Below are 24,752 nucleotides of genomic sequence, written 5' to 3'. Positions count from 1 at the left end.
GATACCCTCGGCCCTGGCCAACATGAAATAAGCGTCACTGTGCCTGCTGACAGACAGCGCACTGGTTTCCGGTGCTAAATCGAATTAATAAAGCTCTTAAACACGCCACAACATAACAGGATCTCAACAGCCATGGCGGTGCTGCCCCCCCACCACCACCACCATCACCACCCTCCTCTGCTTTCCGCTTCACAGCGTTCATAAATATAGCTAGCTTACAGGGAAGGTGTGTTCACCATCTGGGTACACTCGTTTGGTTTTGTTCTTTTTTTGTCTAAGATCAGATGCATTTAAAAAAAAAATCCACCACCAAATGATCCGTAATTTGCAACAGCATCATTTCACCTATCAGCCAAGGATGAAACAGTGAAGCGTGGACTCGCAGCCTGAGATCGAGGAAACCCGGTGTCATTGATTTACGGAAAGAGTGGGGCGATGTGGAGGAATTCATTTGCCTTTCAAACAAGCTCCAACCTCCCTCCCTCCCTCTCTCTCTCTCTCTCTCCCTCTCTCTCTCTCTCTCTCTCTCTCTCTCTCCCTCTCTCTCTCTCTCTCTCTCTCTCTCTCTCTCTCTCTCTCCCTCTCTCTCTCTCTCTGTTATCTTATCACAGGAACAGGCAAGATGAAAGTGCCTCCACAGGACATAACATCCCCTTTACAGACCAAAGTAAAGCAGAACAGCTTCTGGTATCCCTGTGCAAAAGTGTGATTATCAGTTGAGCTCAAAGGGAAACAAGTTTTAGCTTTTGTGATCACTTTTCATTACTCAGTAGCGGTTACGTGTTGGTGCTTGTTTTTGTCCTGTGGTGATTTTGAGTTGCAGGCCGCTTGGATCCAATATTTGACCCCCAAAATTTACTATTCCTCCACGCGGTGAGGTCAAACAGTGTCGATTGCGTTCAAGCTGATCAAAGAGAGTGTTTACCAATGATGTGTGAATGTCACCGGGAGACTCGTTTTTATCTTGGCTGTCTTTTCGCACTTTGGTGTTAAAACAGAGAGACGCTGTGCTGTAGGAGTGATAAGCGAATACCTGCTGAGACACCCACAGGGGCTGAAGAAACACTGAGAAATGAACGAGCTAGTCACACAGACACACACACACACGATCTGACAGCGGGGCTTCACACTCCACTTGACACGCTGACTGTCAAAGGACGAATCTGATTTATTGCAGCTATCTGATGATGCATGTCAAACCTGAACCTTTAATGGTGAATTGGTAAAATAAATGATTTATTATCTCCATTTAAATGTACAATCAGTATTTTTGACCATAAAAATCTGATGTGTAGTCACATATATTTGTGAAAAGGAAATTTATGTCCCTCAATTAAACATAATTCACACTGTATAGAAAGATCTATTGCTTAACTTTAACAAAATTCCACTTAGTTGCTTTAGAATCTTGAGTTAACTAAATTTAAAATATTAAGTCAACACAAAATTGCTAACAAGTGAAAGAATATTGTAATGTTTGTGACTAATATTCAGGATTTAGACTGGTTTGAATGATTAAGTTCAACTAAATTTGATTTTCAACTAAAGTTACGATGGCTGTCAATAAAGTATAGGTCCTTTTTTATTTTTTTCAAAAACTATATGGATTTCATTCATATGTTTTTACGTCAGACATGCTTGAACCCTCGTGCGCATGCGTGAGTTTTTCCACGCCTGTCGGTGACGTCATTCGCCTGTGAGCACTCCTTGTGGGAGGAGTCGTCCAGCCCCTCATCAGAATTCCTTTGTCTGAGAAGTTGCTGAGAGACTGGCGCTTTGTTTGATCAAAATTTTTTCTAAACCTGTGAGACACATCGAAGTGGACACGGTTCGAAAAATTAAGCTGGTTTTCGGTGAAAATTTTAACGGCTGATGAGAGATTTTGAGGTGATACTGTCGCTTTAAGGACTTCCCACGGTGCGAGACGTCGCGCAGCGCTCTCAGGCGCCGTCGTCAGCCTGTTTCAAGCTGAAAACCTCCACATTTCAGGCTCTATTGATCCAGGACATCGTGAGAGAACAGAGAAGTTTCAGAAGAAGTCGGTTTCAGCATTTTGTCCGGATATTCCACTGTTAAAGATTTTTTTTAATGAAAGACGTGCGGGCGGATTGCAGCGTCGGCTCGCAGCTGCCGTGACGTTCCGCCACAGGAAAAACACCTCCGTTGGAAGCCTTAAGGACAAGTTGGAACATGTCCAGCTGTTAAACAATTTCTCATATACTCACTCCACTGAAAGCCATCAAAAGCCGCCTGGATTTTACGAATGGTTATCAACACGGAGGTGTTTTTCCTGTGCCGCCGCACCGCGCCGGCTGCATCCCGACGCGCGGACCCATCCGCACGTCTTTCATTAAAAAAATCTCCTTTAACAGTGGAATATCCGGATAAAATGCTGAAACCGACTTCTTCTGAAACTTCTCTGTTCTCTCACGATGTCCTGGATCAATAGAGCCTGAAATGTGGAGGTTTTCAGCTTGAAACAGGCTGACGACGGCGCCTGAGAGTGCTGCACGACGTCTCGCTCCATGGGAAGTCCTTAAAGCGACAGTATCACCTCAAAATCTCTCATCAGCTGTTAAAATTTTCACCAAAAACCAGCTTAATTTTTCGAACCGTGTCCACTTCGATGTGTCTCACAGGTTTAGAAAAAATTTTGATCAAACAAAGCGCCAGTCTCTCAGCAACTTCTCAGACAAAGGAATTCTGATGAGGGGCTGGACGACTCCTCCCACAAGGAGTGCTCACAGGCGAATGACGTCACCGACAGGCGTGGCAAAACTCACGCATGCACACGAGGGTTCAAGCATGTCTGACGTAAAAACATATGAATGAAATCCATATAGTTTTTGAAAAAAATAAAAAGGACCTATACTTTATGGACAGCCCTCGTATTAGTTATCTTTACTTCAGTGATCTTTGCACTTGTAGAAATCATAGTTCAGACCACTGTGCATAAATGTGAACTCATATATAATTCAAAATGCAGTAGGTCAGAACAGGGCAGATTAATGCACACTGAAAAAAGAGAGCCCATAATTAAATTGTTTAAATTGATAACACAAAAAAATTAATTAAGTTTGTCCCAATTAAGATAAAAGTTGACGTAAATGTTACTTAGATCAACCTTATTCATGTGAGTGCTACCAACTGAAGCACTTATTTTTGGTCTAATAATTCTCTTTTTTTTTTTCAGTTTCATTTTGTGTCTGATCAAGTTTGTTTCCCATATCTGTATGTTTTTAAAGAAACGAACAGGTTATTTTAGAAGTCAGCAGAACAAGTTGTTCCAAGACACATTAATGTGGTGCTAAAGTGTCACTTCTAGTGTAGTTTCTCAGTTACATGACAAAATCAAATGCTAAATGAATGTGTAATCCTTCCATCCATCCATCCATCCATTTTTTTCCGCTTTATCCGGAGTCGGGTCGCGGGGGCAGCAGCTCAAGCAAAGCCGCCCAGACCTCCCGATCCACACACACCTCCCCCAGCTCCTCCGGGGGAACCCCAATGCGTTCCCAAGCCAGCCGAGAGATGTAGTCCCTCCAGCGTGTCCTGGGTCTTCCCCGGGGCCTCCTCCCAATGGGACGTGCCCGGAACACCTCTTCAGCGAGGCGTCCAGGGGGCATCCGGAAAAGATGCCCGAGCCACCTCAACTGACTCCTTTCGATGTGGAGGAGCAGTGGCTCGACTCCGAGCTCCTCCCGAGTGACCGAGCTCCTCACCCTATCTCTAAGGTAGCGCCCAGCCACCCTGCGGAGGAAACTCATCTCGGCCGCTTGTACTCGCAATCTCGTTCTTTCGGTCATGAGCCAAATCTCATGACCATAGGTGAGGATTGGAACGTAGATCGATCGGTAAATCGAGAGCTTTGCCCCCCTACTCAGCTCTCTCTTCACCACGACGGTCCGATACAGCGACCGCATCACTGCAGATGCTGCACCGATCCGTCTATCGATCTCGCGCTCCATCCATCCCTCACTCGTGAACAAGATCCCGAGATACTTAAACTCCTCCACATGAGGCAAGGACACTCCACCGACCTGAAGAGGGCAAAGCACCTTTTTCCGGTCAAGAACCATGGCCACGGATTTGAAGGTGCTGATTTTCATCCCGGACACTTCACATTCGGCTGCAAACCGCCCTAGTGCACGCTGAAGGTCCTGATTTGACGAAGCCAACAGAACCACATCGTCCGCAAACAGCAGAGACGAGATTCTGTGGTTCCCAAACCAGACCCCCTCTACACCCTGGCTGCGCCTAGAAATTCTGTCCATAAAAATAATGAACAGAACCGGTGACAAAGGGCAGCCCTGGCGGAGGCCAACGTGCATTGGAAACAGGTTTGACTTACTACCGGCAATGCAAACCAAGCTCCTGCTGCGGTCATACAGGGACCGGATAGCCCTTAGCAAAGGACCCCATACTCCCGGAGCACTCCCCACAGGGTGCCCTGAGGGACACGGTCAAACACCTTCTCCAGATCCACAAAACACATGTGGACTTGTTGGGCGAACTCCCAAGAATCCTCGAGCACCTGATGGAGTGTGTAGAGCTAGTCCAGTGTGCCGCGACCAGGACGAAAACCACACTGCTCCTCCTGAATCCGAGGTTCGACCATCGGTCGACTTCTCCTCTCCAGTACTCTGGAATAGACCTTACCGGGGAGGCTGAGGAGTGTGATCCCCCTATAGTTGGAACACACGCTCCGGTCCCCCTTCTTAAACAGAGGGACCACCACCCGGTCTGCCAGTCCAGAGGCAGTGTCCCCGATCGCCACGCGATGTTGCAGAGGCGTGTCAGCCAAGACAGTCCCACAACATCCAGAGACTTAAGGTACTCAGGACGGATTTCATTCACCCCAGGAGCCTTGCCACTGAGGAGCTTTCTAACCACCTCGGTGACTTCAGCCTGGGTAATGGATGAGTCTGCCTCTGAGTCCCCAGTCTCTGCTTCCTCTTCGGAAGACGTGACGATGGGACTGAGGAGATCCTCGAAGTACTCCTTCCACTGCCCGACAACATCCCCAGTCAGGGTCAACAGCTCCCCACCTGCACCATAAACAGTGCTGGTGGAGAGCTGCTTCCGCCTTCTGAGGCGTCGTACGGTTTGCCAGAATCTCTTCGAGGCCGACCGATAGTCCTCCTCCATGGCCTCCCCAAACTCCTCCCAGACCCGAGTTTTTGCTTCTGCAACCGCATGGGCCGCCGATGATACGACTACAAAGTCAATCATCGACCTCCAGCTCAGGGTGTCCTGGTGCCACGTGCACTTATGGACACCCTTGTACTCGAACATGGTGTTCGTGATGGGCAAACTGTGACTAGCACAGAAGTCCAACAACTGAACACCACTCGGGTTCAGATCGGGGAGGCCGTGCTTCCCGATCACCCCCCTCCAGGTCTCACTGTCGCCGCCCACGTGGGCATTGAAATCCCCCAGGAGAACAATGGAGTCCCCAGTCGGAGCGCTATCTAGTACCCCTCCCAGGGACTCCAGGAAGGTCGGGTACTCTGCACTGCTGCTCGGCCTGTAGGCCGAGACAACGGTGAGAGACCTGTCCCCAACCCGAAGGCTTAGGGACGCGACCCTCTCGTTCACCGGAGTGAACTCCAACACATGGCGACTGAGCTGGGGAGCAATAAGCAATGCGACCCCAGCTCTCCGCCTCTCCCCGTGGGGAGAGGGGACATTACATTGAGAGCTGGGGAGCTTTAAATATGTAATAAGCCTGTTTTATTCACAAAAAAATCATCAACAAGCCTGGACTGCTAATAAACAACATTCAGTGCTGCCACGGTCCTTTAAAAACATATTTCACTTTCCTTCACTTCAAATATGCTCCAGATCTGTTGCTGATGGTCACCACTTGTGATTTATGTTTCCTACCGACCAATCAGTTAACAATTTCTACAAAAAATAAACAAGTTTTTCTCATTGTTGTGGCTGGTACCCTCTTATTTAGAGTTGTACAGGTGCATAGCCACACAGGTGAGGGGTTGAAGCCCCCCATCCTTGTTTGAGTAAAGGTCTACTTTTAAAGGAATTTGTTTATACATACAGCAACAACAACAACAACAACAATAAGAAGAAACAAATATGTATTTTTACCAACTAAAACATCATTCAGTTACTATTACTCTATGTCCTAGTTTTACTATTACAGTTCTGCAGTAAGTGAAATTGACATGCCATTTTAAAAATCTGTTTATTTCATTTTATTAAAAAAAAAAAGCACAAACATCAAGATGCAGCTTGGTCAGCTTGGATTGAAGGGTTTCTTTTTTTCTTAATGCATGCCAGAGTATAAGAGATCATCACAGTCTACCTACTACAATAAACTAGACTCTACCACTGGAAAACAGGTTTACTGTCACAGTATGGACAATACAGACACACCAAGGTTTAATGAGAAAAGAAACAAAAAATAGATCCAGATTGAGCTCGCTCTCTCTCTCTGTTTTTCTCTGACCCACTGGCCTTCCTACCTGAATCCTCTTCTTTCCCAGTGGTTCCAGCCCTGTTCTGGCTGCTGGTTTCCTGTTAGTGGTGTGTTTGCCAAATCAACACCTGTTTGTCAGGTGTAAATACAAGATGAACAACTGACTAATCTCCTATTTTGCACAAGCAGCTCTACACTGTGTCACAGCTGTACATCATTTGCCATCTGTCCCCAGACAGTCTAAAAACATACCTACTCCACAGTGTGGAAGATTTCCATGTGTGATATAGGTCAGGACAGCTTTCGCCTTTTCTGTATCAGCAACACCTTCTTTTATTGCCACTTAGTGCCAAGTAGGACAGTGTCTGCAGAGTAGCTTTAGAATGATGTTCATCTTTGGAGTGTGAGGAAACACATGTAACAGGTCAGGTCTGTTTGTACCCATCACTACACATCACTATGTCCACCACACCATGGAACTGCCTTAGATCCTTGTTAGGAACCCTCTAGGCAGACATCTGATCCATCATTACTTTTTGAAAGTTATCTTATCTCCTGCAGTGAGATGATACATGGACTTGCCCTTGGCCTTTCCTCATTGTTGAGGTCCTCAGTGAAGCACCTCAGTGTTGGATCATGCTCATAGAAGCAAGTCACATGACTAGAATTTTGTATCTGATGTTTCCTCACAATGCAAGACTCTTCTGAGTCTTTCCAACGGCATTCCAGGGGCACAAAGTGACCCTCCAGAGAGACCCAGTGCCAAAGATACCCAGTCATCACCATTCGTGACCACACAGGAGCCACCAGGACCCTAAATACTTATTTCCTTCTACCACAAAGATATCAGCACCATTAAACACATCTGTTTAACAGCCCTATGACTCCTAGTTTCTGTCCAGGTGTTATAGTCTCAAAAACCAAAGTTCCAGAGGCACAAATGTCATTAATGAGATAACTGAATCTCTCAATACATTTGACATTTTTCACCACAAACAGATCAAGTTATCATGAAAAGTTTTTTGTAAAATATATGAAAAGTAACACACAAAAATCTGTGCATATCCCCAGTGTCTATAAGCCAGCTGTTGGTGATGACATCACCGAAAACAAGATGGCAGATTTTCCATCTGAACAGGGCAGAAATTTGTCATATACCTGTTACCGTTGTTATTCTAACCCTAACCCAATCATTTCTCATCGTTAAATGTGAAATATATGTTGCGCATGGAAATTTGTACAAATATGCATAAAATATTGTGTTTACCTTTTTGTATATCATAAAGAACGCGTCATAAGAGTACGTTGAGCAGGTACACTTTTTATGGAACTCTGGAACCCTGGATTTTAGTCGTGATCTCAGAGCATTGTAAACGCAGACACTATGACTCCTCAGCTTAACGAGTGCTGCTGCCAGCGAATACATCGATTCCACAAAGATTACACCATTGTCCATAAAGTCCATGTCGGTGAATCTCTTTCTCCTACACCTGCATTGCTGAACTCATAACCCTACCCATCACAGAGTGTAGAAGCCAGAAAACAATACGGGCAAGTGCTGTGTTGTGAAAATTAGCATACATTGCAAAGATGGATTGCTGATATCAACACTTGTGTTCAGTCAGTAATAAAGAAGCTGAAGATTGACCATTGACTTCTTGGTCGTAAATTCAGGCTGCTCCTGACACTGACAGGCAAAAAGTGGGAACTGCATGTTGTTGAGAATGGCAACTATCTATCTATATTACTTTTCCATCTGATGCAGATGCTTAAAGCACTTTGGTGTGATATTGATGTCAGGCTTCTGATATGCAACATGATTAAATACAGCACATCCCTCTGAGTCTGGTCTGCTTAAGGTTTCTTCCTAAAATCTAAAAACACCTGAGGGAGTTTTTCATTACCACTGTGGTGAATGTGCTCACTCAGGAGGTGGTTAAGGTTCAACCTTGCCCTTTTGAAGCACCTTGGGCTGACATGTTGTGATTGGGAGCTGTATAAATGAACTATATTGATATACACTGGAAGTAAGTTAGGAATTAAGGACCATGGCTGACTGACAAATAAGACATCTGACCCTTTCCTTTTCACCAGGCAGAAAACAGCTGATTTTTCACAACAATTTAAGTACAAGTGCACATTTGTACACTTAAAAAAAAAACATCAGCTCCTCCTTTTTTGCTTTCTGGACATCCTTATGTGTCACAATAAAATCTTTATTTTACGCATTTTACCCACAGGAAAGACATGCCTGTGGTCATGCCTAAACAAAAGCAGATTAGGACAACTGATCCATCAATCAAACCCTCTGCTATGATACTGTCACTTTACAGAGAAGGACTTTAAAATTTAAACTGCTCTCATATTTATATTAAATAAAAGTGACAAAGTATGCTTCACACCGAGGTTATCTGGTGCTTCAGTTGCATTTGCCTCAGGATTGTATGGTCATAAAATATCATGCAGGGGCTTACTTTGTTCCAGAGAATGGAAGATTTAAGCAGATATTGATATACTGTCTTTTTCTTGAGGAATAATAATTATAAAATATCACACATGCCGCTTCCAGGATGCTGGGCCGAGACATATATATATATATATATATATATATATATATATATATATATATATATATATATATATATATATATATATATATATATATATGAAAGCAGTGAAACCCAACACACACATGGCCACACACACACACACCCATTTCCTCTATTGTAGTGTCTCCGTGGATCTATTTCTCAGTGCAAGTTGGGTTCATCCTCTGGCCTCAGCCATTGAAAAAAGGTCAAGCAGCCGAGCAGAATGGCAATAACGCCCCTGAAATGGTACCATCAGTAGAACATGATTGATCAATTGAATTCCATAGCACAGAAAAATGTGGGATTAAGTAGAGTATTATACGCACAATGAGTTGAGGCATGATGTTCATTCCAAGTTCATTTTGCCTCCCTCCTCTGCTGGCGGATCAGGCAATCAATAGCAGCCTTGCATATCATATATCACCGCCGGCTCGCCCAGGAGAGAACATAATCTGCTGCAAATTTAGAATGACAGATTTGTACGGGAGCTAAAGCCCTCATCTGCCATAAGGATGAGGGGAAGGTGGCGGGGAGTGGAACTGTGGTTCCCTGGATGCTGGCTGGAGGTTTTACCTGCAGGTTTTTTCTTATTTTTTTTATTTATTGATGAGTGAACAGAGAGAGAGAGAGAGAGAGAGAGAGAGCTGCAGTGGGCTGCACTGATAGGGTCAGAGGTCAGCAGAATGAGGAAAGCACAGTCTCATTTGTTTATATAGAGTGTGAGCGGGTGAGGAAATGCATACGCTTGCCCTCGACGCCCTGTCCTCATTCGGTCCTGAGCACCGTCCCCACTCCATTCCGCTTTCCAGGAGACAGCCAATATGAGGGGAATGGAGAGAACGATAGAGAGAAAGAGAGAGAGAGAAATGGAAAGAGGGAAGGGTAATATGTTCAAGAGGAAATAGTGCAGTTAAAAATTGGCTCTCCATTTCCCGCTGGCAGAATGAGAGGCTGTGTGTGTAATCGCCAGCCCTACTTTCTCCTCAAACACACGCTCTGCTTTACAAGTATATACTTGCGCTGAAGGTAATCCATCAATTACTGTGGACCTATCACATGATGGCCGCGCTGATGGGAGCTGGTGGTGGGGCAGGGAGAGGTGCTGTGTGCGTGTGTGAGAGAGAGAGAGAGAGAAAGAAAGGGTGAAGAGATTTTTAAAATAGACAGAGGTGCTGGTTGTCCTCCCTGAATTCTCTACTGCCCCTCATGTCATCACTCGACTCTCAACTCTTAGAAGAGTCTCTCATTGCCGATTTTTGCAGCTGATTTCTGTCCCAAAGTTCAAGACTGATGGAATCAGACCCAATTGTTTATAATCGTAGCCAACATTCGTATATAAGTGCAGTTCTATATGACACCTAAGAAGATCCTTTTCGTTTGATTGGTGGATTCTATGTCATGTGATGTTCAGCAATTTTCCCACATGGGTGACGTCACTGCTGTGTATTTTTGTACTATTTACTGTGCTGTTTTCTGGCATTCATTTTGTTTGATTGCACAACTCCATTAGCTTTTTGTAAAAAATGTAACCATGATGTGAGGAAGCTAAATATGCAGTGTTCATGGTGACAACTTTAGCAACTGTAGAAGCTCTTTTTCGCTGGATTTAGGAAACCAGACGTGTTGGTCAGAACCAGCTCCTACTCTGCCCCCTGCTGTCACCTTCCTGTAAGTCAAATTTCAAAATACATAGATGTATTTAGGTGTCATATAAAACAAATAATGTGTTTTTCATTGAAGCAATTGGAATAATATTTTCATTCATTGAAAGATGGTACATCTCATTCAATATATCATGAATGAGATGTACCATCTTTCAACCCATGCTTCCACATTTTTCCCCACAAAAGCTTAAATGTTAAAACTGTCTTCTATGGAAGAGTGCAGCATGCTTTTCATGGGTTTCATGTTGCAGAGAAAGATAAAAAGGCTTCTACTCAGAGAACGGTAGGTCACTCTCAATGGACACTGTATGTGCTGTTTTAACATGAGTACCCCTGGTCAGCACCCGTTCAAACTGATTATTCCCCTTTTTTGGATCAAGATTCATCTTGATGTCCCAAATTTTGAAAACATCTTTAAAACTTTATTGATTGCTCATAATGTTTTCCAATGCTACATTGTCACCGATTTCACCCAACAATAGACAATCACATATCAAAAATCTGCAATGGGAGACAGCCTTATTTTCTCCACTTACTTAGCTCATATTGTTACCCTGCGGGATCCAGATTGGGCAAACAGTTGTGCAGTTGTACCCTGATGATGTTACCCTCTCTCCCTGTTTATCTAGATGGCTCTGATGGCTCAGGCCCTGGCAGCGACTCTCAGGGCAGCGTGGAAAGTTTGAGGAAGCACCTGCGAGCAGACGCATTCACCCAGCAACAGTTGGAGGCTCTGGACCGCGTGTTTGAGCGGCCCTCATATCCCGATGTCTTTCCCACTTCAGAACACATCAAACCCGAGCAGGTAATGTGATACACATCTGTTACAAACAAGCAGATATCAACAAGCAGACATCGGTATCAATCACAAACACGTGTGTGTGTGTGTGGGGGGGGGGGGGGGGTATTCATCATGGCTTGTGGAAACAAATCATCATAATAATTATTGGAAATGTGTCAGCGACCTAAGTACTTTTTTGATTACAGGAAGTAACATCAAGCAGACCAGCCTCAGTGGGGTGACCATCTGCTGTGGCCATGTTAATAAACAAAAACACAAAGTGACAGAATATGGAATGAAACAAGAAATCAATATAAAAATAACAGCACAGTCAAATCAAAAAATCTACATGATATCAAAAATATTTTACTTGGGCAGCACAGTGGCTTAGTGGTTAGCACTCTTGCCTCATAACGAGAAGGTCCTGGATCCCTTCTCACCTGATTGTTTCTGTGTGGAGTTGGCACGCTTGCCCCGTGTTTGTATGGGTTCCCTCCAGGTGCTCCGGCTTCCTCTCACTTCCAAAGATTAGGAATTGGAAACTTTAAATTGACTATAAATGCCAGTATGACTGAGTTTGTCTGTCTACATGTGACCCTGCGATAGACTGGCAGTCTGTCCAGGGTGAACCCTGCCTCTCTCCCAATGACCGCTAGGATCTACATTGTAGACAAACGAGATGCCTATGTTTCACCTGGCCAAGGTGGATAGCTTGTTACTTTCAAGAGGCAGAGATAGACTGCTTGTCTGCCTGGGTGGTTGCCAACCAGGATCCAGGAAGGTTCTGTTTTGTCGTGGCGTACGGCACCAGGACATGCTCCCAGACTTACCTTGACCTGACTGGACTTTGACAAAGTATATGTCAGCAACCAGTTGTTGACTTGATTTCAGTTTTTTTTTTTTTTTTTTTAATGATTTGTACTGATTGAAACAGAGCAACTGCAATGTAGCTTTTGTATAACACTCGTCTACAGCCAAAATGCTCCTGAAAGAAATATAATCAAACTTTACTATTATTGGCCCAGTGAGAATGAAAATGATGTTTGAATTTGTTGATTGCCTATAAATTTTAAGATATCCTACTACTATTGTACTCAGGAGGCAGAAAAAAACAATACTCTGATCAGATTCTCTACTTGGCTGAAAAGCAGTGTCCTTTAGTGTGCTCACCACATCAGCTTGTGCTATACTGTTAGGTGGACCTGAACATTTCTAGCTGCACCTACATCGCTGATCTCTCCATCTCTGGAGAGCTCTTGAGGAGGTCAATCACTTTGACATCCTCTTGAGTGTGTGAATGTCCTCCATCACCTGTTCAGTTGCTGAGGCATGGATGGGGTTCTTCAGGTCCTGGGGATTGTTTGGGAGGGCAGGATATGTGGGGCATCTAAAGAGGAAACAGGTCCAATGAAGTGGCAAGGAGTTTGGATCGAGAATAGAAGCTGTTCAAGAGCTTCTTTGTTAATTTTTGTCCCAATCTGGTAAGATGGTACATACTTGTTTCTGCTAATATTCATGCTTCCTTGACCAAACACCCTGAAGCCCAAGCACTATACTTGTTTGAGGATACCCTCATGCAATCCATTGGCTGGAAGACACTGATGAAAACTCACAAGGTGTTATCAGCTTCTGTGGAGGTGATTTGAGAATCAGGCGATAGTACAAATTTTGCTTGGTGCCTGAAACAAAGAAGTATCCAAAGAAGTAATCTAGGCTCAAGTCTCCCATGTGGCTTCTGGCAAACTGTAGTTGAAATTTCACATCTTTTAAAGAAAATACTTTAAGAAAAGCTGTGTAACTGTTGCTGCAACACACAAAATATGCACTATATGCACAGCTTCTCCAATCACAAAACCACAGAAGCCTCCTTCAGAGTTTACGAAAATTTCAACACACCATCTGACAAGATGCAAATTTTTGATGGCGCAAAATTTCTTTCTTTCGCATATTACATCCAATAAATTTTGGCGGGGGGAACCAGTGTTTACATTCCATCATTTACAAGCAAAGTCTGTCTTAAAATAGATACACTATACAATATCAATGTGGTGCATTGCCAAGTTTCAACAAATTTCAACTTGTACCTGTATCGTTCAAGCCCAATTCCTCTTGCGATGTGTCATATACACAGTGGTAGAGGACATGCATGCAAAAAATAATTTACTGCAAAAATTAAAACACAGCTTTCAAGACAATCTGTTTCTGAGTTGTTTATTTAATTGCAAAGGAGATGATTCTGGACATGCCCCCTCTGTCGATCACATGGAACGTGTGGGCGTGTTGCATAGTGCACATGTAATGAATCTCGGCAAGGACCCCATTGCAGAGACCCACAACATTGACCAGTTTTTACAGGTTTTGTTGTCCAATAATAAAATTAGCAGTCACAACTGACAGGCCAGGATGGGAGATCAAAACATGGACTGAGATTTGGTGCACAATTAGTCCAAATTAGCCTCAGATTCTCTGAGTGTAAGTCTCAGGTTCACTGCATGGTAACCAGTCAAAAACCAATCCTCAGCATATCTGAGGAGCGAGACACAAAAACATAACCCAGAGCCAGGTAATGATCAGTAACCAGAGTTCAGCTGGTGAAAGTCTTTCAAATGGATAGGCAGTAGACTTGTTCAAAGCACAGAATAAGATCAATAATCACGAAAATTTTGAACTACAGGGCCCATAGAACAGGTGTAACAGAGGTCCTGAATGGTAGCAACGTTCAATAACATGGAGTCCAAGAACACTGTATCAAGACAGGAGGCAAAAACAGAGATCCAGAAAAATAGCAAGTTCACTAGCACAGAGTCAGAAAACATAGCTAGGAATGTGAGAAACCAAGGTAGAACCAAATACAGTCTGGCAGCTGGGAGACATTTTCACTGAGCTTTTAATGATTACAAATCAATTTGACATCGAAACGTGTGGACATGTGAATGTGGAGGTTAGTAACCCACAAGTCAAAACTAAGATCATCAAACTACTACATGTAAACACCACAAAATAACAAGGAGGGAAAACTAGTGGAAATAAGTCAGAGTGATGATAAACTGGACATAAACAGGAAAACATGACTAGAGCTAAAACACGGGCAATGACAGTGCAGACTGACTCGGTGGGTGTGGCTCAGAGAGAATTTAGGAGTCCAAATATAGTGAGAAGTCTAAAATAAGCTGTCACACTTAAATTTGTTAACAGCACCAACTGTCATAGAATTGTGGGACTTTGGGGATATTCTATTGGATGTCAAACCCCACCCTCTTGACAGTGTGAAAGGTAAACAAAAATTGATTTGATAAACTATGACTCCTTTAATTATTGTTGTCAGGCACTGAAATGATTTATACACATTTAAAACATTATTTACGAAATTAAATGGTACGCCTGCTGACACGAGCAACTTCTTGTTCAAAGCAGCCTATAAGTTTACAGTCGATTACAGTGGCTAACCTTTATTTGCATTCGTTAGACGGTTAAACAACACGAAACTATTAATTTTTCTGTGCAAACTCTATGTGGGTGCCTGTGCAGCCTTAGCGGTGCCCTAATTGAGTTCATTTTCATCTCTGTGCGATCGCAGGGAATTACAGCGGCGATAAATCAGAGGGACAGCCCCTCAGCTTGCTATACAGGCCCTAATGCAGCTAATTACCAAAGTGATTTCTACAGCAAGATCAATATCAAAACGAATTGGAAATGACTTGCAATCACAAAGAGTGCAGGAGAAGGTATTAAAAAGGCGAGAGGAGGGGGGTGGGAACAGCATCAGAATGGTCCAGAAAAATCAGTTTTAATTTAATGTAATATTAATCAGAGCTCTTTCCAGTCTTTCTGTAGAGCTGTTTTTGTGCCTGTTTCCAACACCCCCTCCTTTTCTTAAAGTAGTGAAAAGGTGGGATATTAGGCTATTAGGACCTTGTCTGGTGTCTGCATCAAGGCATTAAAAAGCCATTTTGAAGAGGCCAGGCTGAATGGGCGTCATCCCTCCCACACTTCTGGCAGCCATGTGGTCAGGTCATTCAGGCCCCACTGTGCTTGCCACTCGCCCTCCGCCCAGCCCTACCCAGCCCTGCCCACAGCCCATCTGCATGACAAAATGACTGTTGTGCTGCTGAGGCCCGGCGGAATAGAGAGAAACATCCAGCCTAGTGCCAGGGAACAGTTGTAAGCAGACAATTAGAGTTTATCTGGGATAGAGGCAGACAAGACCAGGGTCACCAGCTCACCCCTGTGGGGATCCCCATTCCCTCCCCCTTCCAGGGGAGGATAAACAGATGCACACTTTGCACAGACACAAACATACACAAGTGCTTTGAAAGAGCCAGGAAGTGTCACCGCGTTGACAGACAGGATTCACCGTGTTTTCCTTGCAGAATCTTGGGCCTCTTCGCAGGAAATTTTGAGTATGATGCTGCTGTACCTACATGATGTGGGCGGGATGCTCTGGAATTTTGCCTTTTTCAAACACAAATGAAACCATTTCCTGAAAGTCACAAACTTAATCCCAAAAGTGACGTCATTCTCACACATGGGTACAACACTGGCTGTCCACATAACGAGTCGACCAAGCGCGCACGCCATTGTTATTAGCATTTGAATCGTGACACCGCTGACAATATTTGTAATGGATGAAATTATGTTTCACATTTCAATATATGTCATGGTGTTAGATGTGGAAGCTCACCAGATGTACAAAATTCCAATGGGGAATGTGAAGATCTTTATTTTAATGTGGGTAGCCAACAAAAGCCCCCACCTGGTTTGGTTGGTAAACTTATTTCCACAAGGGCTCTGGACATGTTTCTCTAACTTCCCAGCACCCCAGTTTGACACCCACAATACTGCAGATAATATAACACTCAGATCTGAAAATGACAACTTCACATTATGTAGCGGATGTGCACAGGTGGACCTGTTCTAGGAACCTTCATTTTTGGTAGCAAATTGCCAGAAAATGCCATGTATGAATTTACCCACGCAAAGAAGGTTTTAAATGCTTGCAGGACGTCACATATTCTAACAATAACAATGTTCTATTTGTTTTCACATGAAAGAAAAATGGACCAATGCAATGTGAATCTTGCATTGTGGAGATATCGCAAGATGTTAACAATTCACAAGGTTTCACGAATCAGTAGCGCCTGGGCAAAGCGATGTTACAAGGCTGGAAACAGAAGAATTTTTATCAAGTTAGGCAAGATCAACGGGGAAAATGAGGAAGAAACACCCTACTTTTAAAAAATCTGTCAGATGGTGTCAATATTGTGGTATGGTGTTGCAGCGCCATTGTTGCATTCTTCTGTTTGAGCCCGGAATCTTCATCCGAGACCAAGAAGAAACATTAAGTGGACAAACTGGTGATTAGACTGCAGACTGTAATGCATGACAAATGGGAAAACTATGACATGAAACTATGCCAGAAAGCTCTTCCTCTTTTCTTTGTATTACAGTTGAAAAGAAATGCAAATAAAAAGTAAAACAAATATGAAGTAAAGAATGATGTCTGAAAGCACACATAGAACTATAGCCAATTATTTTATCATTGTGTTAACCCAGTTTTGTGTGTGCATCCTGGAAAAAAATATAAAGGTTGATTTTGAGGTTGTATTCCCCTTTATATTAAAAAAAAACACCATGTCTCTCCTGTAACAAAGCCCTGAATGTCTCCTCCCTTGACTGGTCACAGGGATGACTGCAGTGGAGCACAAAGAGCCATCTGACACCCCTTCCTTTCACTCCTCTCCCAATCCCTCTCTCATCCCTCGCTCCCTTTCTGCTTTCTCCTCAGACAAGGCCTAATGCATGCATACATCATAGGTCTCTGTAAAGCACAAGGAGCAGGGACAGGACAGGCAGGAGGGGAAGGGGGCGGCACAGGAAATATTCACTGAAAGGGTCACAAACAGCAAGCACATTCATATAACCCGAAGAAGCTGCTCGAATATACGTCACCCACAGTGGTGGTTACTATTAACTACTATTAACCAGCTCAGAACACAAACTCAGATGATCTGATTTTATATATATATATATATAAATATAAATGTGTGTGCATTTTTTTGGGTACTGGTCTACAGGCAAACGAGTACTCGCTCCCGTCCCTCAATGCTGGCCTGGAAGATGTGAAGCCCAGTCTGTCCACGAGCGCCAGCTCCGACCTCGCCTCCAGTGTCTCCCAGAGCTACTCTGTTGTGACAGGTACAATCTGATTCACCCTAGACTGATCTTTTAAACAACATGTACACGTGCAGCATGACCACAGTGTGTGTGGCACATGAGGGGTTGAGCCTGTGCACACCTGCAGCGCCACGAATTTTAAGAAAGCTCCCATCCCACCATGAAAGCAACTAGCAACCAGTAGACAGTGTATAGGTGAGCAACCGCTGATTCTTCTTATTTTTTTCTTCCATGACGGTGCACCGTTGAGGCCTCCAACATTCTAAGCTTATGAAAGCATTTCAGCTCTTGTGATTATGGTTATGAATACAATAGTATTCTAGGTAATAAATGCCTTTAAATCCTAGACACAGTAGCTTGCAGATCAAACAAAGATCATATTTCTATGATCGGCACCGGTAGCATGGTGGATTAGCGGTTTTCACTGTTGCCTCACAGCAAGAAGGTCATGGGATCCATTCCCACTTGTGGCCTTTCTGTGTGGAGTTTGTATGTTCTCCTCATGTCTCCAGGTTAGGTGGATTGGAAACTTCAAAAATTGCCCAGGTCTCCCTTGTAAAAGAGGTCTCAATCTCAATGGGACTAACCTTAAATTAAATGAAAAATACCGTTAACTACCATCTTTTCATGGCTATGTGGTCTATTTGAACCTAGTTATTTAATCTTGATTGGCTGATCACATCTGACTGCATTAATTAGCTACGGGTGCATTTTAGGGACCAATGTGAGATGGGAGTTGGACTGCCAACCTATAAACTGGGGTTTGATTCCAGGTGTGTGCTTCAGGCTTCAGTTCACAGAGCTCTAAATGGGAAGAAACCTTTGATAGGCTAGTATTCCAACCAGGATGAGTCATAGCATCTCATCTGCTTTGTACTATGGTATCTGTGGATAAGCACCAACCCAATTGTTCTCAGGGCCTGCATAGAGCTATAAAAGCAAGGAGAGTTGGGGGCTTTCACATCAGGGGCCCAGGCCTGGATCCAAGTATTACACACTCCAGTAGTCCAGTAGTGTCAACACCACGTACCACACTCAAGCATAGATCAATGGATCATCCACTTGAAAAGATGACATTGAGTACGATTCATGTATTTTCTGGCACCTGGTGTGGAAACAAACTGTACCAAAACACGGAAGTGGTCAAGTATTTAGAATGTAGCCTAATCACTGTGCCTGTGTCTCAAATCAGGGGCTGCATCCTTTGAAGGCTGCATTCATCAAATGCATGCATCATAGTGACGTGACTCGGCCGTCTCATTCTGAAGGCGGAAGGTGGCCAGCAGCCGTCTTTCCCACAAAAACAAAGGATACAACAGGTGTATTCTTCAAAGCCCAAACAATCCCAACAGCCACTGTGCAGTTTTATTTTTCCAAGACAAAATGTTTGGAAAATAAAAAACAAAACAAAACAAAAAAAAAAACACAAAGGATAATTTTAGACTCCATAAGAACAACTGTAAATAAGCCATATTCATAAGTAAAAGAAAATAAGTGCTAAAATATAATCACTAAACTACAGGTTATGCACACCATGCTAGCTTGTCACATGCAGCCATCAAGGTTGCTAGGCAACAGGGGGCAGGGGAAGGTTAAAGTAACTGTCTACATGGTTAATGTTTGAAACACCACAAATTTGTAATAACAAAAAGAAAAAACATTCTGTGAAATATGCATTGCTTCCTGAAAGGAAACCTTTAAAGGGGCCATATTATGTAGTTTTAATCTAAGGGTTACACAAAAAATATGGTTGGATTTTCATGTTCTATACATCTTCAAAGAGTCACATTTGCATTGGACTGTGCATGTAGATGATACAAATTTTATGCTCAAAACAACTTATTTTAGACTTTTGTGACATATGTCACAGGACTGTAGTGACCAAGTAGCATCTTTACGTCTAAAAAAGGAAGCAAAGAGATTGTTTTCAGAAGACGGAATGAAATACCCTCTAAACTGCTCAATTTGAAGTAGAGAATTGACAATATGCTTAATAGAAAGTGTCGCAGAAACATTTTTACAGTCGCATGAGGTGTTTTTTCAGGCTATTTGAAAAAGCCATATTTTGCAAAACTGCACTAGAAACACTTTTTCCATTATTACAGGTCATATGACATAGAGAAAGAACCACATGACATTCTGAAGTACATGTTGTGGTACATATGGACAGATGAAGAGATGGAGACTTTTAAACCTTATAAGAGATATCTATCTATCTATCTATCTATCTATCTATCTATCTATCTATCTATCTATCTATCTATCTATCTATCTATCTATCTATCTATCTATCTATCTATCTATCTATCTATCTATCTATCTATCTATCTATCTATCTATCTATCTATCTATCTATCTATCTATCTATCTATCTATCTATCTATCTATCTATCTATCTATCTATCTATCTATCTATCCATCCACACTGAAAAAGCAGAATATTTGAACCAACTTAAATCAAGTGTTTCAATTGGTAACATCTAATGAATTAAGTTGTTTGAATGTAAGTATGTAAGTCAGAGTTGATCTAACCTACTAACTTATGTTCAAACAACTTAATTTATTCAGGTGTTACCAGTACAAACAACTTTTTAAGATGGTTCTTTTTTCAGTGCATTTTCTACACCTGCTTACTCCAGTTAAGGGTCATGGGGGGGCTGGAGCCTGTCCCCGCAGTCATAGGTCGTGAGACAGGGTATACCATGGACAGGATGTCAGTCTGTTAGAGGGCCACATATAGACAAACACACACATTCACAGCTGCACACACCTACAGACAATTTTTTAAAGTTCTTATAAGAGATAATGTCAGAGAAATATTTAAGTTTAAAAAAACAAAATGGTAATATTTATCAGGACTTATCCTTCTGTTGTCATGACCATTGGAAGTACAGCCTCATTGTATGAAGGATAGTTGTTACAAGAACACAAACCCTGCAAGTCACATTATTATTATTTTATTATTATTTTTATTAATCTTTCATTTTACAAAACTTTCTATTCTATATTAGCATGCTGAAAATGTATAATGTGCCATATTTTTGGTATGTTATTGTACTGTAGATCACTCTATGTTGTAAAAACAGATAGAAGTTTGCAGACAAAAAAAAATCTCATAGAGAGTGAGGTGATGTATCCTAAAAAAAAAAAAAAAAAAAAATCATTTTCAGGTCTAAAAGAAAGAACCGGTATTTGTGGCTGTCACTTTAAAAGAAAAGGAAATGCTGTCTTCATACCACCCCACCCTTAAAATCTGGGTCTATCTCTGTCTCTCCCACTCACAGCCTGCGTGAGTGTCACACAAAACAAATACACAAAAGCCACTAGTTGAGATAAGGAATTCCATGACATATGTGACAAGGTTTAAAACAAGCCATTTCCCACCTAAAGTTTCTTTAGAGCAGCAGATTTTCCACATGCACAAACATAAAACTGCAGGACTAAAATAAAACCATGATAATATTCAACTGTGAAACTCAGATGAAAAGAGATTTTGCACGGTGCAACCCCTTTAATCACCCCCTCACTCACTCATTCACTTTTCTGCTGTCACTTTGACAGAACTGGCGTGCACATTTTCTGGAGTATAAAACTCTTATGGGCAGATGAAGAAGCTCTTCAGAGCAGCTTTGCGGTGTGTTTATTTCTGAGGGACGGAGCCAGGCCGTATATCATCTAAGCCCTTTAAATTGTACAGTCCTTATACACGCCGCTCCTTTCACACGCCGCTCCTAACCGGCCGGTGTGTGAGCTGAGATTGGCCCGCTAACAGATTGACTGGGACCACTTCTTATAAGAGACAGCTGCTGTTCTCGCCGTGACACCACGTTGTCATCAAAGCCTATGATAGCCCGTTGATTGACAGCGGCTGTGATAGCGTGGCGGCGGCGGCTGACTGCCTCATCCTGCAGAAAGGAGAGCAGCTGAGATGGAAAGGGGACCTGAAATTAACATTTTTCTTGCCTTCCTCATAATTTACTTGCTGTTTTAAATGGTAAGTTGCACCGAGGAGCCAACAGCTGATGGCAGGTGTTGTGTTGTACCCTATGACCTACCTTGTATTGCGTTACAGCTTCCTTTGGCCCGCTGTTGGCTGCTGGGTAATTGAAATATTGTTTCACTGTGGCTGCTGGGGCTCTTTCCCAGGAGGGGTTAGGTTTACTGGTGGCCACGCTGACTTGAGACTAATATGGCGGCCTTTTAATAAGACCCCCATAATTATCCAGTGGGTACCAAATCAATGAGCCTACTGTGAGACAGAGAGAGAATAAGTAAGAGGAGGACGGCGTGATTGAAAATGGCAGCGCCCCTTTTTTTCAAATGATCCCTATAACCCAGGTCCAGGTCTGAGTGCAGTACTACGGGAAAAGAAAGACTCCTTTTTTGTTCCTCGATAGCTGGGAGGTGCTTCGCCTAGGAAGTTGGGCCTCAAGAGAAGAAAGGTGTGTTTTTGTCTTTTATGCTGGACTCCTCCTATGAAAGCGGTCTCGCTCTGGGGAGCGCGCTCATAGTAGGTGGCCTCCGAGCCACCTGGGGCACCGTTGGGTGGGGGGGAGGTCCTAAAGTGATACATGCAAGGGCCACCGATTACATAAAGAAGAGCTGCAGGGAACATAACTTTTCACAAGACGACATATTTTAATAGAGATATTAAACAGAAGACACATATGAACATCAAATTAAACTCAAAGCTTCTGTGATTTATTTTATCACTTCATTTTCAAAGTAATGCATAAAGCTGTTGATTGGATGTAGGTTGTTAGTGCGTAATATTTTTTTTTCTGCCATTAGGCAAACCCCGGAAAGAGGAATGTGTGCTAAATCGGAAAGTGTGAGAAATTATCCTTCTCATTTAGGCCGGGATCCAATTATCAATAAATTATGCTCTCATATTGAATGGAGCTTTAAGACTATATTCATTCTTTAAATGTTTTCTGTTCCCAATTAAAATTCACACAGTTATTGATCTTGTTGGTTTTTATGTCTTGAAATTTGCATAATCTATTAAAGATGAGTGATTAATGGAGTACACAGCGTTGTGCTCCAAGGGCGCCGGGAAAAGCGATACGTATCGGTCGCCTTTTGTGTCATCCGCTTTGTTTATGCTTTGAATATATCGGAGGGAAGGCGGCAGACAGAATTTTTGGCCACCTAAATACACTGTTGAAATTTTATAAGAAAAAGCCAGGATTAAAGAATTTGTCCCTCCTTTAGACAATCAGTATCTCTAGATTTTTAATATGTCATTGAAAATCCAGGACAAGATGTGTTTCAAATAAAAACACAAGCCTTGCTTGTTTATAGTACTGACCTATTGATTTGACTAAATTCACTTTGTTTTTGTCCAGCACATTTATTATACTTTTTAAAGCCATAATATATGGCTAATTTAAGTTGTTCTTACACTTGGTCAAGTTTGGCACCGTTTCAGGCCGAACGACAACTTGGTGCACCTTGTCTGATTTTGGATTTGACACAAAGTTATACCAAGCAGGCACACCACTCGGGAAAAGTATGACCTGAAGGTAGCAGGCCTGAAAATGCTGCAGTTTTCTGTGGGAGTGATGAGGATGGCCATGATTACAAATGAATTAGTTTCAGTGAGACAGCACAGGTTGGACAGTTTGGAGACAAAGACAGAGAGGCAAGATTGAGATTGTTTAAACATGTGCAGAGGAAGGATCAAGGGTATACAGGGAGAAGGATGGTGAGGATGAAGCAATAAAGGTTTATGGATGTGGTGAAAGAGGACATGTAGGTGGTTGGCATGACAGAGAGAGATGCAGAGGACAGAGTGAGACAGAGACAAATGATTTGTTGTGGCCACCCCAAACAAGAAACAGTCAAAAGAAGAACATGGACTCCAAAGCCTTTCTGCTCTTCCCCCGACTGGCACAGGACAAATTCGGGTCAACTCGGTGTAACTCCAGTAGAACTTGTAGGACATGCCGTCCTCAACTCTTGATATCTTGGGGAAATTCTTTCTGTGTTCAGTTTGAAAATTGGATGTCGAGTGTCCTGAAAACTTTCAGACCTGTTTTGACAACATATTTTGGTTTAGTTATAGTGGACTATAATGTCCTTTAGTTTTCGTCATAATTTTGTCATCTAAATTGTTTTAGTTTTAGCCTAGTTTTATTCCTCGAAATATAATAAGATTTTAGTTAACTTAATCTACAGAGCACTTAATGAGCTAAATTCTTTTATACCATGGTCAGTGAGAGTTCCATGTCTAACTGGCGTGCATTATTTTTGTGTATACACACACGTAGTTCAGTGAGTTAAGTCGCTGTAATATCACTCCGCTCTGGTTGTCACCATAGGAACGCGCAAATCAGTTGGTGCGGATCAGCTGTGTTTTGACAGGTGAATGACAGAAACACGATGAAACATGGATTTCCAGGTGAATTTTAATATTTTTAGCCAAAATAAAACGTTTGAGGAATGGAAAGAGGAGGAGAGCAAATGAGAAGAACAGCAAAAGCAACGGCGTAAAGATTTAACATTGGGCGAACTGAACAAGATTGAAGATGGGAAAGAAGAAGAGAACACGAAAAAAGTTAACTTAAATAAATATTTGTGTGCTAGCTCACTGTGTGGGACCATGGTATAAGCGGATTAAACATTATACGGTTTGAATGCACTTTGCGGAGTGTTTTAGACTCCACGTTGTGCATTCAAAACGTATATCGCCGGCTTCTCGTTGTTTAATCCTTACGTAATATATAGACGACTAAAACTAAAACAATTCAGATAACTAAATTATGTCTAGAACTAAAACTAATTTTAGCCATCTATGAAAAACAGTAAACCAAAATGTGCAGTGAAAATTAACACTGGCTTGCACAAGAGAAAAAAATCTAGTTCAAGTCATATACAGAAACTAGCACGTTGCCTGTGGGGATCCACGGGCTCTAGATTGGATAATGTTTATAAAATCGGTAGCTGACATTTTTCAGGGGTGGTTATAAATTATGCAAATTTTCTATAATGATTTTAACTGAAAGTACAGGAAATTAAAATGAGAAAATTTTGTGAGTAATTGTATTTATTATTTGGCACATTTAGTTGATGTCATGTTTTACAACTGGCAAGGTTGAGAT

General features: G+C 42.4%; 1 protein-coding gene across 7 annotated transcripts in view; it reads left to right on the top strand.

Annotated features, from left to right (window-relative positions):
* Positions 1–24,752, top strand: part of pax2a (paired box 2a) — a 71,084-nt gene that overhangs the window by 31,324 nt on the left and 15,008 nt on the right. For all 7 annotated transcript variants that reach the window (XM_034184938.1, XM_034184941.1, XM_034184935.1 and 4 more), the window contains exons 7-8: positions 11,324–11,499; positions 17,550–17,670. In XM_034184938.1, the coding sequence (XP_034040829.1) occupies positions 11,324–11,499; positions 17,550–17,670 (297 nt within the window). The remainder of the gene's footprint in view (positions 1–11,323; positions 11,500–17,549; positions 17,671–24,752) is intronic.

This window comes from Thalassophryne amazonica, chromosome 13 (genome assembly GCF_902500255.1).
Source record: "Thalassophryne amazonica chromosome 13, fThaAma1.1, whole genome shotgun sequence".
Lineage (NCBI taxonomy): Eukaryota > Metazoa > Chordata > Actinopteri > Batrachoidiformes > Batrachoididae > Thalassophryne > Thalassophryne amazonica.
This window is presented reverse-complemented; position numbering and strand designations above follow the sequence as displayed.